The 17,417-nt window shown below is 36.6% G+C and overlaps 1 protein-coding gene across 2 annotated transcripts in view; it reads left to right on the top strand.

Annotated features, from left to right (window-relative positions):
- Positions 1–17,212, top strand: part of PTCHD4 (patched domain containing 4) — an 82,911-nt gene extending 65,699 nt beyond the window's left edge. For both annotated transcript variants that reach the window (XM_026678992.2, XM_026678991.2), the window contains exon 3: positions 7,682–17,212. In XM_026678992.2, coding sequence (XP_026534777.2) covers positions 7,682–9,315 — 1,634 coding nt within the window. In that variant the 3' untranslated portion in view covers positions 9,316–17,212. The remainder of the gene's footprint in view (positions 1–7,681) is intronic.
- Positions 17,213–17,417: the final 205 nt, after the last annotated feature.

The following is a 17,417-nucleotide window of genomic DNA, read 5'->3' as shown; positions in this document are numbered from 1 at the left end:
ATACAGTAATTAAATCAATTGTATCTGATTTTATAACCTTTTTGCTGCAGTCATTAAGTGAATCCAGCTTCCCCCCCTTGGCTTTGCTTGTCAGAAACCCCTTGCGAAGATTGCAAATAACCATCACATAATACTGGGATGCTCCTACCATCATAAATACATGCCAGCTTCCAAGTGCCCAAATTTTGATCATGTAACCACAGAGATGCTACAATGGTCAAGAATTAACCATAAGTCATTTTCCCCCAATGCTGTCATAACTTTGGTCATTAAATGAATGGCCATAAATCCAGGCCTACCTGTAATTTCTAATGCATCATGGTTTTTATATAGCTTATATAACAATCTGAGAGGTGAGTTTAACGGATGGTACTCATTTTTGCATAGTTAAAGTAGTAATGTTTAAAAGGCTGGTGATGATGATAATTGAATATTCAATTATGCAATAATTGGAACTTAAGATCCTTAAGAGAAAGATGAAGCCTATATTGGGCAGATCCCAGTGAGGTAAATCAGGTCAGGCAAATAAATTAGGTTGAGCCATTTGGGTTGCTCTGAGTCATGTCTAATCAAGTAAATCAGGTTAAGATTAGCCTGTCCAAAATGAATAGGTCAAAATAAATTAGGTCATGACTTAATTTTGGATGGTACAAGAAGCAATATGGTTAGCTGTGCTGGAAAAATGATGATTCGGGGAGGAAAAATAGCTGCAAGCAACAGAAGGCTTAGAAAGTTTGGCAGAGCCTCATCTGAATCTGAGCCACCTCAAGGTGATACTAAGGGCTTGGCTTTGTGTCCTGCGTATTGCAAACATAAAGGCAATACGCTAAGCATTTTTGAGGGACATGTCCTCAAGACGTTGCCTTCACCTCATGATCCCTTAGATAGTCCTTAGTTGTTCCAGTTTGAAAGTGGTGTTTTTCTTCTCCTAACAAAAAGCTTCCCATGTAGACAATCTGGAGTACCCAGGACAAGCCTGGAGATGACCCAATTGGAAATGGCGAACTTCCCAGCTCCATTAGACCAATCAGTCTGTGCAAACACACCCCGCCCCACACACACACCAATGAGAGGGGCTGGTGGGGATATCAGAAAAGACAAGATAGTGGTTGCAGCAGTGCAATCACAATTCTGATTTTGATCCTGCTGCTGTGATACTCTCTTGCCTTATTTGAGCCCTCTCATTGAACCATCCTCCTCTGGATACTATTCTTCATGGGCATTTTGGCTTTCTGTGCATAAGAGAATGGGCATCTGTTCTTTGTCTCTTTTAACTGATATATTGAAAAGCCAAGAGATCAACAGACCTATCAAGCAAGAATCCTGTCATTCGATCTGTCTATAATTTACAATATGTGTTTGTGCTGAGGAGATCGTAATTTTGGAAGAGTCTCTCCCTCCCTCTCAAACACACACATAGAGTGGGGCTGACAGAAGAGAGTAGGTCATGATGGCTTCAAAATAAGAGTTTATGCAGAGTCTATCATTTCATTCAGAAAATGGTCCCAGACCAAATTAACTAAGAGCTTTATAGCAATAGCACTTAGACTTATATAACGCTTCATAGTGCTTTACAGCCCTCTCTAAGTGGTTTACACAGCATATTGCCCCCAACAATTTTGGGCCCTCATTTTACCCCCCTCAGAAGGATGGAAGGCTGTCAACCTTGAGCCTGGTGAGATTCGATCTGCCAACTTGCAGGCAGCTAGCTGCAGCAGAAGTAGCTTGCAGTACTGCATTCTAACCACTGCGCTACCGAGTCTCATCCTACACTACTTCCCTGTAATCAACTAAGAATAAAGTAAACAGCATTTTAACAATGAAGACTCAGTCAACTCTGGACCTCTGTGCTAGGCTCTTAACTTCCTATTTCTATTTATTCATTTTATATACTGCTAGTAGATTATATGAATTAATTAAATGAGGAAAAAATTAGCCTGAAATCCTAATTGTAAGATGCCCAAATAAAAATGTGTACATACAATCCGAATTGGAACGCTGCCTCTAACTATTCCAGCATGCATATAATTATCCTGTTGTATTGCAAACAATGCCCTTTCCACAGAAAGGGACTTTTAAAAATATTTCAGAATTCACTTGTTCCTGTCCCCTGCAGCCTCATCCAGAGGGCTGTGAATGCCCGTTTTTCCCCACCAAGCATCAGAGAGAGATGGGGGTGGAGCTGTGAGGGTGATTGATCTGGCACCTGGGGGGAAGGGGACCTTTGTTTTTAATTATATTTTTATGGATTGTTGTAAGCCACTGCCTAGAGCACTGAGACAGGCAGCCTTAAAAGTCCAGTAAATAAATAAATACGACATAGCTAATATGCAGTTTGGAAGTGTGGGAATGGATTAATGGTGTATTTTCCATTGACAGTTTTTCTGCAATTTCCAGGAAGAGTATAGGGATAGGTAAATTTTGTATTCCCTTTGTTTTTGATAAGACTTTCCTGAAATTCATAAATATCTTCAAAATAGAAATAACAACTGATCTTTTTAAAGTGGGAATAAGAGAAACTGACAGACCTATTCATTCAGGCTTGAGCTCTTAGATTTTAAAAAAAATCTGGTGGAGTTTTCTATGTATTCAACATGATGGTGATGATGAATTGGATTTTCCATTTCTTTTTTTATGACAGTTTCATCCTCTGTAGAAACTCATGGTAAGCAACTACACAGTTTTTCTGCTGAGGTAGCTGTTGACTTTGCTAGGGCAGAAGGTAGAGAAAATCAGTTCATTTTTCTGACGCTACTTAGAGTAATATTAGAATAAATGAGAAAAGTGTTTTTTTAATGAAACTGACAAATTCATCCTCCTTTGCAGGACTAGGAAGCAGGACATATTTGGTTGCCAAACAGGTTGAGAAGAAGTTATATTGCATTAAGAAGAAATTGTTTTCAGAAAGATTATTATAGCTTCAACTTGTTTTTTGTTAAATCTACGTTTTGTGAAGTCTTTCCATAAAATTAGTTTTTCTTGACATATTTTCCCCTTCTTGTTTCTCTTGGAGCCCTTTGTTGTGATAAAATCTCATGGCATAGTTTTGGAAGAAAGAGTTTGTTCCAGGGAAGGTCAAGATGCTAACTCACTGCCAGAATTTCATGCCATAGATTTAGTGGAATTGCTTCTCCTTTCATCTTTATCGTCTCTTAAAAGCAGGTCCTTACATGACTACCAGAGATCTGAGATTTCTCACATCAAGTTTATGTAAAGCTTTGATACTAATCAATTTCAAACTTGACTCAAATCCAAATGCTTGGTTGGCTCTCAGGAAGCACAGTAAGTCCAGTGTGAGATGATGCCTGTCCTCACATCAGAAACTTTGACCTGATTTCCAAATATAACCAGTTCCTGTGTTGGAACTGAAGTCCTTGGCTTTATATATCATCGACTCCTGCTCTCTACTTACCTCTGCTCTGTAGAAAGTGAAGACAAAGTTGACTGGAGTTTGATAGGACTATAAATGTTATAAGAATGGATTCTCTATAGAAGTATCTGTTCTGGTAGTAGGAAATCTGACTGCAGCATATCTACTTTTTACATCTTATGCAGAGGAATTCTCTCTTCCAAAAGTCATGAATATGTCATTGATTTCATAATTAAATAAAAAGGGAGACCCCCCCCCCCCCCCCTTTTTTTTTTTTTCTCTTTTTTCCCCTCCCCCCCCACCCTACCCCCTTTAAAAACAAAAAAGAAAGTAACCTATTCCAGCACAGGTAATCCTTGACTTACTAACTTACATTTAGTTATAGTTTGAAGTTGCAACAGCACTGAAAAAAAGTGTCTTACAACTGGTCCTCTCACTTATGACTGTTATCCCCAGTCACATGATTAAAATGTAGTGCTTGGTAACCAGCTGGTATTTATGATGGTGGTAGTGTTTTAGGGTCATGTGATCACCATTTGCAACCTTCCCAGCTGGCTTTCAAGCAAACTCAATAAGGGAAGCTGGATTTACCCAATGACCTCATTTCACTTAACAGCAACGGTGATTGCTTGACAACCATGGCAAAAAAATGTTCATAAACTTTGATGCAACTCACTTAACAACCACCTGGCAAAGCAAAGGAAATTCTGGCCCCAATTCTGGTTGTAAGTTGAGGACTACTTTAAAAATCTAATCAATCCTAGATAAGACATTTGCATGCAGAGATTGACCCTTCGTAATTTGATAGAGTCAGCAAAGCTGGTTACTGAAGAGAGGGAAAACCTCAGAAATTAGAGTCAAAAGTACTTCCAAAAAGCAGTGACAGGTTTATAGTAGGAATGAGATCTAGCTCTTAAATTGGGCTATTAATCTGGGTTGAAGTTTATGGTAGGGAGATCTATGGAAAGATTTAGGTGGCAAGTATGTGTCCTGTTTCATCTGGAAGATTCATTACTAGAAAAACAAAGTATTCTGTTATTTAATTGCCATACATTTGATTGCATTATTCAAATTCTCCATGAAAAACAACCAGATTGTTGATCATAGAAAACTATTCCAGAAGATCTTTAGCTTCCTTCAACCGGCTGATACTAAAGCATCTAAGAGTCTAAGAGTAGACTAGACGAGACATGATGGTCCAGGGATTCTTGGCTACAGATGGTGTAAGAGAATGTTAATGTATGGTAGCATTTTTTTTTTCTCACTAATAAATATATTAAAAGGCATTAGCTTTAGTGAACTACATTTCACTTCATTAGATGCATGGAACAGTTAAAGTGATGTAGGAGTTAAGTTAGGATGATGTGTTTGTATTGGGTGGGAGGGGTAGTTTTACAGAGTGGTATAGCTTAACTCTTTTTTGAAAAATCATACATTGTCCTCTGCAGTTTGGTTCCTCCTTGGAGCCTTTTGGGAGAGCTTTCCCAGCTATGTGCTAAACTGCTTGAATCTACAGTATGCCTACTTGTTCTCTTGACCTTCTCACTTGAAAGACTTTGTACTTTGTGTCAACTACATCCGTCCACTAAGCAGCCCATAATCATTGTACTCATTGATGGGTCCACTTTATCAGTTCTGATTTAAAAACAATGCCTCTCGTGTTCCCTACTGGCAGTTTGTTTCTGTCTTCAAGACACTTCAAGACATCATTCTGGCAGTATTTCTCTCTAACCTAACCTGCCACTGAAATCTGACTTATAATGTTAAAAGGAACACGCCTCTTCTCAGGTTGGATCAGTTATACATTTGTATAACATTGTGGGCTCCGTTTCTCCCACTGGTCTGTGAATGTTTTTGGTGTGACCAGTTAACCTGCTACCTTCTCAGTTCCAACTTATATTAAAGGGCTCTCTATTATAGCCACTGCCTGATTTACAGACCTTCCTCTTCACGACATCTCCAAAGAAGCCAGGCAGTCTACTTCATCTATGCTTATGAAACACTGTGGTCTGGATGTCAGGGCCAGGGATGTGTGGTTATTTTTGTTTTAGAGAAAGAGTGGGTATTTCTTCTTTTTATCTGTAAGTAGCCTTGCTGTTCTCCTTTCAACAATATATAGGCAATTAGGGGGGCAACATCCTTGTTTTTTTTCAACTTGATTAAAAAGTACTCTAAAATGTTGGGCTGATAGGGTAACCTGTCAGCATGATTCAAGACAATCATAGGAATAATGACGTACAAGAAACCCACTGTGATATAAATTGCAGCTGAGTTGGTTGCTGGGTATTAATGCTAACATTTTACTAAGTAAAGCCAACAAAATGTACACTTTCCTTAACATTCCTCTATATTAGTCCTATCTTACCCACTGTTAGTTATTTTTTTATGGATAGGTTAAAACATTAATCTACATTTTTTTGGTTACTACCTTGGATTTCAAAGATGAAATATTATGTCTGTTTTTATTAAGGAAGCTATTGTTGTATAGACCTGATTTAGCATCTGTAGAAATTTATTCCATGGTAACATTTACTACTTCATGTTTGATATGTGTATATGTAAATGAATTACCTATGTACAGTTGTTGTTTATATTACAACTAGTTATGAGAGAAACAATCCTGAGACACTTTCATCATGACTACAAGTAAGGCATCTGTTTTTATAGTTAGGTTTGAGAATCCTTGTAAGAAAGTTGGCTATTGTTAGTGCTTAATCTTCAGTATCTTCTATTTAATTTTTTAAGTGTTGCAATGCAGCAACAAAGTTTCAATATATTGAGTTTTTATTCTTCTTTCATCCAACTTTAATTATTTTGAGTGAGATAACCTTGCCCAAACCTTTTAACAAATTTGTGATGAATGATACTTAATTAGAATTAAGTTTTCTAAACCAAGAAATCTATTACTTTTCTGATTAAATAACCTTGCACTTATTTAGATAATTTATTTTTATTCTTATCTTGGACAACCAAAATAAGCTCATTTTACTTTACTTTTTTTTTTTGCCCCATCCAGCTGTGCCTAATAACTTGGTTACAAAATCTAAACATAATTAATCTATTTCCCAAAGAACAATTAATACACCATTTAACAAACAACAAACTAACAACTAGGAAGACAGAACTATGTTGTAGTGCTACCTATTTTGTTTAGCTTCCATTGAAATCAATGGGAAAGCAGCTGTTAATTTTAAATGAACAGTGCCCTTCCTTTCACTAGTGCATATGTTTGTGCTTCGTTGAAAATAATTGCACACAACTATTATGCTAAAAATATTAGTGAGAGTGCTTGCAGGATTGGTCATATGTAAGATACTGAAGGAGAATTAAAATCTCTCAGATTTTTTTGTATTAATTGATTCACATCTCCTCCTGTTGCTACAAGTTGACAGACAGAAAAAGGGGACAGGCCATACAAAACTCATTATCCTTTTCCCCTTGCTCCTTCCACTGTTTGCTCAGGTGGAAAGATATAGTGAAGATCTATTTTCAATAGATCCAGCCTCATGAAGAACAATTGCATCAAATCCTTTCTGGAATGACTATTATAGAGGTGCCAGAACCCTGACATGTAGATTCCTACATGTCCAAATCCTTCATCCTTCATTCCTACATTGTCCAAATCCATCAATTTCACAAACAACTTTACAAACCATAGACTTTCATATTCCAAGGGACTGGGAGCTGTTGGGAATTTGTTGAATAGTAGCTCTTGCCAGCCCCAGCCAGGCTTGCTGGCTGGCAGTGACGGCTTCTGGGAACTGAGATTTAGCACTATCAGAAAGACTACAGTCCCACACCCCTAGTTTATCAGCTCATTCACTTGCCTCAAAGGGAAGATAGAGATTTCATCTGACAGCAGGAAGCAACAGGAACTATGGACTTTGGGAGAATCCTGCTTAAAGGACTGGATATTGTCTTATGTTGGCAGCTAAAGATTTTTCGTTTCTGTTGACCAAACCTTTGACAATAAAATGAGATGCGTGTATGGGGGAGGGGATTAACAGTGGATTAAATATAACTAATTGCTATCTAGGCCGCATATTTTAATTTACTCTATGCAGTAAACAGTTATGAATTGTTAAAAGTTAACCATTTAACTTTAAAGATGAATAAAAAGTTAAAAGTCATGTTATAAATCGAACATTTACATATCTGAAGTAGTACAGGGTTTCCTGCTTGAGCAGGGGATTGGACCTGAAGACCTCCAAGGTCCCTTCTAACGCAGTTATTCTGTTAAACAGAATTAAAATAGAAAATGTAACGTTCAGTGAAAACAAATTAATGTATTTTCTCGTTGTCCTTGTTTAGGTCATGGAACCAAAGGAGTATTTGAACTTCTGTCAGGATGGCGTCGAACCAGAGAAAATTTGCCGTTTAAAGACAGGGTTGCAGATGCCTATTCGGACGTAATGGTTTCCTACACCATGACAAGCTCCTTGTACTTCATAGCCTTTGGCATGGGTGCCAGTCCTTTCACCAACATTGAGGCTGTGAAAGTCTTCTGCCAGAACATGTGCATCTCCATCCTGTTGAACTACTTCTACATCTTCTCTTTCTTTGGCTCCTGCCTGGTGTTTGCTGGGCAGCTGGAGCAGAATCGTTACCACAGTATCTTCTGCTGTAAAATCCCTTCTGCAGAGTATCTGGAAAGGAAACCCATTTGGTTCCAAACCATGATGAGTGATGGGCACCAGCAGTCTTCTCATCATGAGACTGACCCGTACCAGAACCACTTTATCCAGCATTTTGTAAGGGAGCATTACAATGAATGGATCACTAATATCTATGTTAAGCCATTTGTGGTGATACTGTATCTCATTTATGCTTCTTTCTCCTTTATGGGCTGCCTGCAAATCAGTGATGGGGTCAATATTATCAATTTGCTTTCTAGTGATTCTCCAAGTGTGTCCTATGCTGTTATTCAACAGAAGTACTTCAGCAATTATAGCCCCGTGATAGGATTTTATATCTATGAACCTCTTGAGTACTGGAATGGCACTGTCCAAGATGACCTAAAGAAACTGACTGACGGCTTTAACACACTGTCCTGGCTCCAGCAATATTACCATTATCTGAGAGCTGGGAATATCAGTGCAACCAATAAAAGTGACTTCCTTAGCATCCTCCAAAACTCCTTTTTAAGAAAGTCTGAGTTTCAACACTTTAAAAATGATATTATTTTCTCCAAGTCTGGAAATGGAAATAACATCATTGCTTCCTGTATGTATCTTGTAGCTAGGACTAGTGAAAAAACACAAAGCGATGTTATAGAATTATTGGAGAAACTCAGACCGTTGTCCTTGAAACAGAGCATCAAGTTTATTGTCTTCAACCCTACTTTTGTCTTCATGGACCAGTACGGCCTCTCAGTAATTATGCCTGTCTTGATCTCAAGTTTTGGCATCTTGCTGGTCTTGTTACTCACATTCTTCCTTGTTATTCACCCTCTGGGGAATTTCTGGTTAATTCTCACTGTCACCTCAATAGAGTTGGGGGTCCTGGGCTTGATGACTTTATGGAATGTAGACATGGATTGCATTTCTATATTGTGCCTTATTTACACTTTGAATTTTTCCATAGATCACTGTGCACCCCTGCTTTACACATTTGTACTGGCAACTGAGCATACCAGAACTCAGTGTATAAAAGGTTCACTCCAAGAACATGGAACAGCAATTTTGCAAAATGTGACATCTTTTCTTATTGGGTTGGTCCCCCTCCTTTTTGTGCCTTCAAACTTGACCTTCACACTGTTCAAATGCTTGCTGCTCACTGGGAGTTGCACACTTCTGCACTGTTTTGTTATTTTACCTGTCTTCTTAACGTTCTTCCCACCGTCCAAAAGACACCGTAAGAAAAAGAAACGAGCCAAACGAAAGGAGCGAGAAGAAATTGAATGTATTGAAATTCAAGAAAATCCTGACCACGTGACAGCAGTCTGAAAGTCAAATAAAAATATGTGGGTTTTTTAGTACTGAAAAAAATGTTACACGGAGCTGCAAGGAAAGGAAAGATCTCCACTGCTTGTGCTGGCCCCTGCGAAGCAAGACAAAGGAAGCCCAAGGAAGGAGCATATGGAGGTGAACGTGTTGTTAAAGTAATAACCATTTAAAAGAAAAGAAATGAGAGAGGGGTTAAAAAATTCCTCTAAAAAGTTTCTCCTTTTAATCCTATGACTTCACCAAGGGGGATGCTTATTAGCAGTTTTAGCACACACACAAAAGATCTCTTACAAATGAAATTATTAAGATTGTCCTAAGTTTACTGATTTTAACAGGCCACGTAGTTTCAAAACAGGAAGAAAAGAAACCGTTACACGAAAACATAGGTACTGCCACAATAGTGAACATATATTTTAAAAGTTGGCCCAAATAAAACCTATGCAATTGGGAAGTAGATATTCATTTCATCTGAAGCCAAGTACTTCCTTATTTTCATGCATCTTTATCTGTCTGCAAGTCACAGATGAAAATCGTTTTACTACTTCTGATAGCCAGTATATCCCCTCCTAAATTATAAGTTCTGTATGTACAGTATGTGAAAGAAATTATTTAAAGAAAGTTAGCTTCTACAAAGGTGGCATTTGACTATGCTTCCCTTTATGAATACAGTGCCCCTTACAACTAAAAGTAATGAGAGTCACAGCAGACTCTCCTTGAATTCTGTCAAGCATCCCAGGGCTGAAACACTGCAGTGCTACCTATAATTACTGCAGTGCTGTCCTTTTGCTTCCTACACATACTCCGTACCAACATTAGGCACAGCATACTAATCAGGCCAACGTGTCAGCTATAATGATAGATCGCATTCCATAGATACAGCATGGGAATCATTTTGTGCCTGGATCATGTTGGCTACATAGCAATGTAAGCACCATTGAGGCAGCTCAATGTGATGTGATGCAAGATTTTCCTTTGAAATATTTTCCAGATGACAAGTATTTCAAATCTCCTTTGGCAAACGGATAAGTTGACTGTGTCTTTTGCCGTAAGAAATTGAGAAAACATACATGTTTTAGTGAGAGATAGCAAGCGCAAGAGATGAGGCTGCTTTAGAAATTGTTCTTTATAAAGCATTACTATTAAATATCTGATAGAATAGCTATGATAAAAAAAAGCTTTGTGGCTGTTGAGAATTATAGATGAAAGCAGTGAATGTGTCTCTTACTGCATGACTTTAGAATTAAACCATAAAAAAATGATACTACCTGTTCTACGAGTGAAGTCTCTGCTTAGAACTACAAGTGCAAGAGAAAGAATGGAAAAAGAATGAACCAAAAAACATAGATTGGGTGAAATTTTACCCTGAATTAAGCCACGTATTTCTCTCCCAAATGCATTTTGGAAAGGGCTTGCTTCATGCATTGTTGCCTTGCATAAATGAGCAATGTCTTCCTGAAAAATATATTTTGTATATTATTATCACTGTTGACAACCAGTGTCAAGGGGAATGTGGGGAGGTATTAAAATTACTAATTCTTCTCAAAAGAAGCCGATTCATTTCACAGACTCTAATCATCTATACGGTGCCAGTTGGCTGTGCATTGAAGATTTATGGATTTATACAGAGCTACAGCTGCTATATCTGGGCTGCAAATATCTGGACAATCACTAGATGGAAACAGAGAGAGAAAACTCTCTTTGCCACTCACCTTCCTCCTCACCTCAGTTCTCCTCACCGTCCCCAAGTGGCATGTGAATGACTAGAGATGAGTAAACTGTAAGCAATACCACACAAAGGAAAGGGCGGATAAAGTGAATGTGAGAGGTGCTCATAATCCTCCCACTGAAAATGACAACCCCTCTGTAATGTCCATTCAAATGCCCATTCCTAAGTCAGGGAGGGAAGAGGCTTCCACAGAACTCAATGCTGGCCCTTCCATGTTCTGTGTTCTTTCTTGTACTTGGTGAACTGTTTCAAGGTATTAATGCTGTAAAGAGATTCTGATTTGCGAATTATTTAACCTAAAGCCATATTCTCCAAAAACATGTAATGCCATAGTGAATCAAGGCCAACCCATTTGAATTGTTTCGTATTTTTATAGCTGTGCCAATCCAAGCAGACATCTTTAAGACAAACCTAGAGATATTGAAGATTTTAATCTGATATATTCTATATAGAAAGTATATGTTGTGTTACAAAGTAATTGTTCTTCTCTCTAATGTGTTTGGGGGAACTAAACATGTAGCTGGATTTAAACCCCCATGAATACATTACCTGCCATAAGAATTTTGTTCCTATAATATTCCATTGTAAGACAATCATTATTGATGACAATTTGTATTTGGTCATATAGAAGATATAGTTGGAGTGTAAAAGAAGGTAGTATGAGCAGATTGGCATACTTCTAGAAGACATTTTTCAAAATGGCTGCCAGACAGCCTTTTATAACACCACCCTCATGAACACATGTCAAATCCAATAAAATGTGGGTCATGCTACAATATAAGTTTTTGTATACAGGTAGCCCTCAACTTACAACAGTTCATTTGTTGACCGTTCAAAGTTACAATGACACTGAAAAAAGGGACTTATGATCATTTTTCACACTTAAGACTGTTGTAGCATCCCCATGGTCACATGGTTTACATTTGGATGCTTGCTGACTGGCTCATATTTATGACCATTGCAGTGTTCCACTGATCACCTGATCCCTTTTGCAACCTTCTGACAAGCAAAGTCAATGGGGAAACCATCACTTAACAAATTTGTCACTTAAGAACAAAAAAAATGGGCTCCATTGTGGTCGTAAGTTGAGGACTAACTATATAATGAGATAAATGATAACATTCTCCAAGGTTTAAATAATACTTAAATATAAAATAAAGAAATACTAGTATTTTTCCCCAGCAAATTCACAAATGAGTTTATGATGCACTCTATAGGATTACAAATATGTGTAACTCATATACAATTACATCATTAAGCCTTTGGCTTTCCAAGATGGAATTCTTGTAAGGTATACCAGTCTTCAAATCAGGCCCATAGTTGAGTATGAGAATCAACATGACATATACTCAAGATATTTTGTTAGCCTAAAACCTGTTCTAATTGATCAGCATACATTAAACAGAGGAAGATTTGCTTTGCCTCAAAGTTAACTGTACAGAATCTGCATTGCATCCAGGGACAACAGGCTGAAATGCTGACTGTATCATCATGAATTAGATTTTGGACAGTCAATCTACATACCAGTGTTCCAATAATATATGTTGTACTGCCATCTTATGTTCCTTACATAATTTTATGCCTAATCTCTTTTGTTATGCCCTACTCTGTATTTTCTTTCTGCGGTGTGATTTTTGCCTTTTAAAAATGCTATTTTAAATCATTCAGAAAAATGAGATGGCTTAACTCTTGTGACAAATAACTTTTAAAGCAACCAAGGGTTTGCCGCACTGTATAAAAAGACATTCCTGAGACGGGGGGTGAAATTAAGAAGCTTTTGTCATATTTAACAGTGGATCTATGGGTTACAGTACCTGTTAGAATGCTAATCCTAGCTGGAGAAACCAAACAAATGACTACATTTTGGTCAGGAACAAACATGTTCTCCATACAATTAGGTATTCAATGAAGGAAAGCAGTTCTGTACAGTATTAGCCACAGTTTGATGTGATCTTTTTATAGTCTGTGAACTAAAGCATGACTTCCAAGAATGCTTGAATAACTGTGAAAAGACATGCCCATTAAAATACATTTCCTGATCTTCAACTAATACAGAAATCCTTGCTGCCAAGAAACAGCTGAAATATTTCCTTCAAACAATGCAGGACATTCTTCAATTTCTCATCAACATACAATATTGATACATTGGTGGCACATGGGGAAAATGCAGCAATTAAAAACAATAACCGAAACTGTTACTGGAAGTTTAAAGGAAGACGTTTTGATGTTGTTGCAGTATATAGTAAAGCGAAAGACTTTTCGGTGCAGTTCCTCATGATAGGAAATTGGATTAAAAGGAGTGCAGGAGATCCAACGGTATCATTAAGATTCTTAGATTTCATAAAAAGAGGCAGATTATGTTAAACTCAGAAATGGCATGCACATCAACAAAAAAAAGCATGAAAACCTCACCCATTCAAGGAATTGAAATTGCTCCTTCAAGTCTTATATTTCTTCCATCACACAATGAGCTTGATTAGAAGATTTCAGACAAGAATAATTGACATTACAATAAGAGGGGATTCTGTTGCAGATATTTTTAATATGATATATTGCCATTCAAGTAGCAATTGATTGCTGATTTATTTGTGATGACTTAAAATCCTTTCTGTAAACTATTTCCTTGCAAGTATGCCTCTATTTCCAATATACCTTGTTGATTGCCCACAACTAGGAGGCTAAAAGGCAGATACACCTTCCACATTTAAGACTTTCAAAGTGTATAGCAGAATTATACTCACATTTGAGCAGCAGACTTCAGTTTTAGAGATGCACTGAAAAATTCATCAAGAGCATGAAAGACAGAGACGATTTTATCTGATTCCTTACATTTAATAACCTTTGAATGTGACACCACGATTCCTTTCAGATATTTTGAAGAGAAATGTGGTTTGGAGACTTACTAATTTTGACAAGATGAAAGATAAACTCAAGGTAAACCGCACCAAACTTGATTGCAGGAAATACGACTTCAGCAATAGAGTGGTCAATGTCTAGAATACTCTACCTGACTCTGTGGTTTCTTTCCCAAACCCCAAAAATTTTAACCTTAGACTGTCTACTATTGACCTCACCCCTTTCCTAAGAGGCCTGTAAGGGGGCGTGCATAAGCGCACCAATTGTGCCTACCATCCCTGTCCTATTGTTTCTTTTTTATTTTTATTTCTTTTATTTTTCTTATATGTATCCATTTTATGTATCCATAACTATGTTTATACTTATACCTGTTATCTTATAATTGCTTGACAAAATAAATAAATAATAAATAAATAAATATTGATAATGATGTACCCCTAAATGGGAAGATGTCAGCTGAAATGAATAACAGTGAAAACTAAACCACAAACATTTACTTAGCATTGGGGAAGAGCACGTGCATGCAGTTGCAGTGTGAAAGAATACAAAGGAAAGAGTTGAAGAAGTTTGTGATTTGCTAAGATGAGGAATTAAAGCAAAAGTGTGCGCCAGGAACATGGATCAGGGGTATGACAGAACAATTCCCAATATGCATCAAGTCGCTTGGTGATTATCCCACCATGCTAATACCAGCGAAGGCAAAAGATACGTTGAGGTCATCTAAAGTAAAATCGAGAAAGTACCTTCAGAAACGGGAAACTCAGGTGGTCTCATCTATCTTCCACTTAGAAGAGCGCCAAAAAGAGGAAGAGCGTTATGAATGAATGTCTGGCCACATAAATGCGGTAGACAGGAGAAATATGAAAGATTTTTGAATTGGGAGCGGGGGGTTGTAAAGAAATCAGCATATTTCAAGAGCTTCAATTTTCAACAATATAGGCCCCATAGGTCTCATATATTGCTTGCTTGTGTTCTGATACTGTACAACCCTATTGGATGGAACTTTTCAGTTGGCTCAGTCAATTTGTGACAGTCTAAAAACTAGACAAATGTACATGTGGTAGAATAGATGTTAGTTGTTCAATGTTCCATGTGCATAGATTGCAAATGACTGTAAGTTATATATTTTGAGCCATTTACAGTCATATAATATCTGTAACAATGCTTTTGCATGTTTTGTGTGTTTTGTTTTTGCATTTGCTAATAAACAATTCTCATAGTATTTTTTAAAGTGATGCCTTGTATTATATTGCCAAAAAAACCAACAGACTTTTTAATATTATAAATGATTTTGTTTTACCTCCAAACTCTAGTTTAATATATGCTGTAAGGGTACAAATATCATGGTTTATAGGATACATACTACAGGGGAATGGTCAGCTATGATTTCCAAAAATGATGTTCATAGACTTATGTCAAACTGCTCATGTCTATTCATTTTTTTTCATTCCATAATGTGTCCTTTAAGTCCAAGTATAACTACTTTACATCATAAGCTTCTTATAAAACTGTATTACAAGGACAGGACTGTGTTGATACTCATCTGCAATGATACTCATATTCAAATTGAAATTTTAGTAGAGGGTTTGGTTGATTTGTATCTGAAAATTCTTTGCAGTATTTCAAGTCTTACAAATAGCTATATCTTTCAAATCAGTGTTCCATTTGACCTTATGATCATATTAGGAGAAACATTAAACCTTCAGATCTTAAGTAGAACTATTGTTGTTAATATTTTGTCATGCTAAAGTCAGGTTTTAAAAAAAAGGTTTCTATGATGTACCCAAACTTAAAACACCATATATTCATTGAAGAATTCCCTGGATTTTTTTTCTCTCAATAAAATTAGCACCTTGGAACTTGAAGACAATTTTTATTGAAGCAGTAACAGGGAAGGAAAAGGTTAATTTCCTTTCTTTGTATCTTACTGTCCTGATTTTGATTTTTTTTCTTAAACATTCATGTAATTTGCCAGTGTTTGTGATGTATATACTGCTACGCCTAGTCTGGCCTTGAGTTCAAAGATACTTGGAATGAACCACAGTTATTGATTGGGCCATCAAGCATGTCAGAGCAAATGAAATAGACCTCTGGTTACTTGAGTGCATGCAATAATAGATGTTTCTCAGTAAATTCATGTTCAGCTAAGATGTGTACATGCATGCTATTTACAAATATACATTAACTTAAGGAGGACAGAGTCTCAATAATGAGCTAGTATTTCAGAACAAATTAAGTCTTTTCTGTTGGGGGGACATAGAAAAGAAAGAGAAGAAATGTTCCATCTTTGTATGAAACTCAAGAACTCAAACTAGGCACTTCCTATATAAAGGTGGTTTCCCATTTCTCAATCTTATCATTCAGTCTGTTTAAAATTAGCTCTATTGTGAAACCAATTCCAATTGTAAATTAAGCCAATTTTAACCAACATTTAAAAATAATGACTAAATATACCAAAAACCTGGACATGCATTTTTGAGGTGACAATATGAAAATTCTACTTGAATGTGATTTAGTATTCTACTTTAGCAAATACATAAAAGAAACTTGAGTGTATTAACAAAACATGTATTTCTTTTCACCATCTTTGTGACAAAGAACCTAAAAGATAGTCGATACCTCCTACGTTTATATGGACTTTAAGAAGTTTACAGAATCTGGCTCATGGTCTACCTCTTCTTAGTTTTGTATACACTCATTGATTGGCAGTGTTCAGTAGCCCCAGTTGTATTTATCTATGAATCTTTTTCTGCAAAGTAAATATGCACTGTTGCCACAGAACATGCAATAGTTCACATGCCATAAAACTGGCATGCACATGAAAATAGCACTGTTATTGAATGTCAGTAAATTAATAAGTAACAGGCTTCTTCTAAACTTTCATTATTTTCAAAATATTGTAAATTTGTTGTAGCCATACAACAAATTATGCAGAGATAATTACATTTGCAAATATATTCCAAGTGCACGGCAAATAAAGTGGATGCTAACACCATACACTGTTTTCTATCAAGTGATTGCATTATGCTTGTGAGGCAGGGAATGGGCATATTTATTCCTTCAGAATATGTGCTTGTAGCAGACATCTTAGAAAAAAACCCAGTTAAATAGAGTGAACTTCATCTATATGTCTGCTACTGCATCATGTGATGGGATGATCAAATCGTTAGAAATGACCAGCTAGAAGAGTTCTTACAATCAATATTGTTGGTATGAATGCTTAAGGATATTATCTATGTGAACTCAATTCGGTTTTACTGAAAGAAACTAAATTTTGCAACAGAACCTCAAAATTAACCTATCATCAAATCTATAACAGAACTCAATTATATTAAAAAATTCCATCAATTACTTCTTAATAAATGTTGCCGGTTTTTGTGCAATTGTAGAAGCAGAAATATTTTATATGTTGGTGATTATAATATAGGCTATAAGTCGAGGACTTATATATTGTAATTACCAACATATAAAATATTTCTGCTTCTACAACTGTGCAAAAAACTGCAACATTTATTAAGAA

The sequence above is a fragment of the Notechis scutatus genome, chromosome 1 (assembly GCF_049901735.1).
Source record: "Notechis scutatus isolate UNSWTSFEM ecotype Mainland chromosome 1, rNotScu1.2, whole genome shotgun sequence".
NCBI lineage: Eukaryota > Metazoa > Chordata > Lepidosauria > Squamata > Elapidae > Notechis > Notechis scutatus.
The sequence above is the reverse complement of the archived record's forward strand: the minus strand, read 5'-3'. Positions and strand labels throughout refer to the sequence as shown.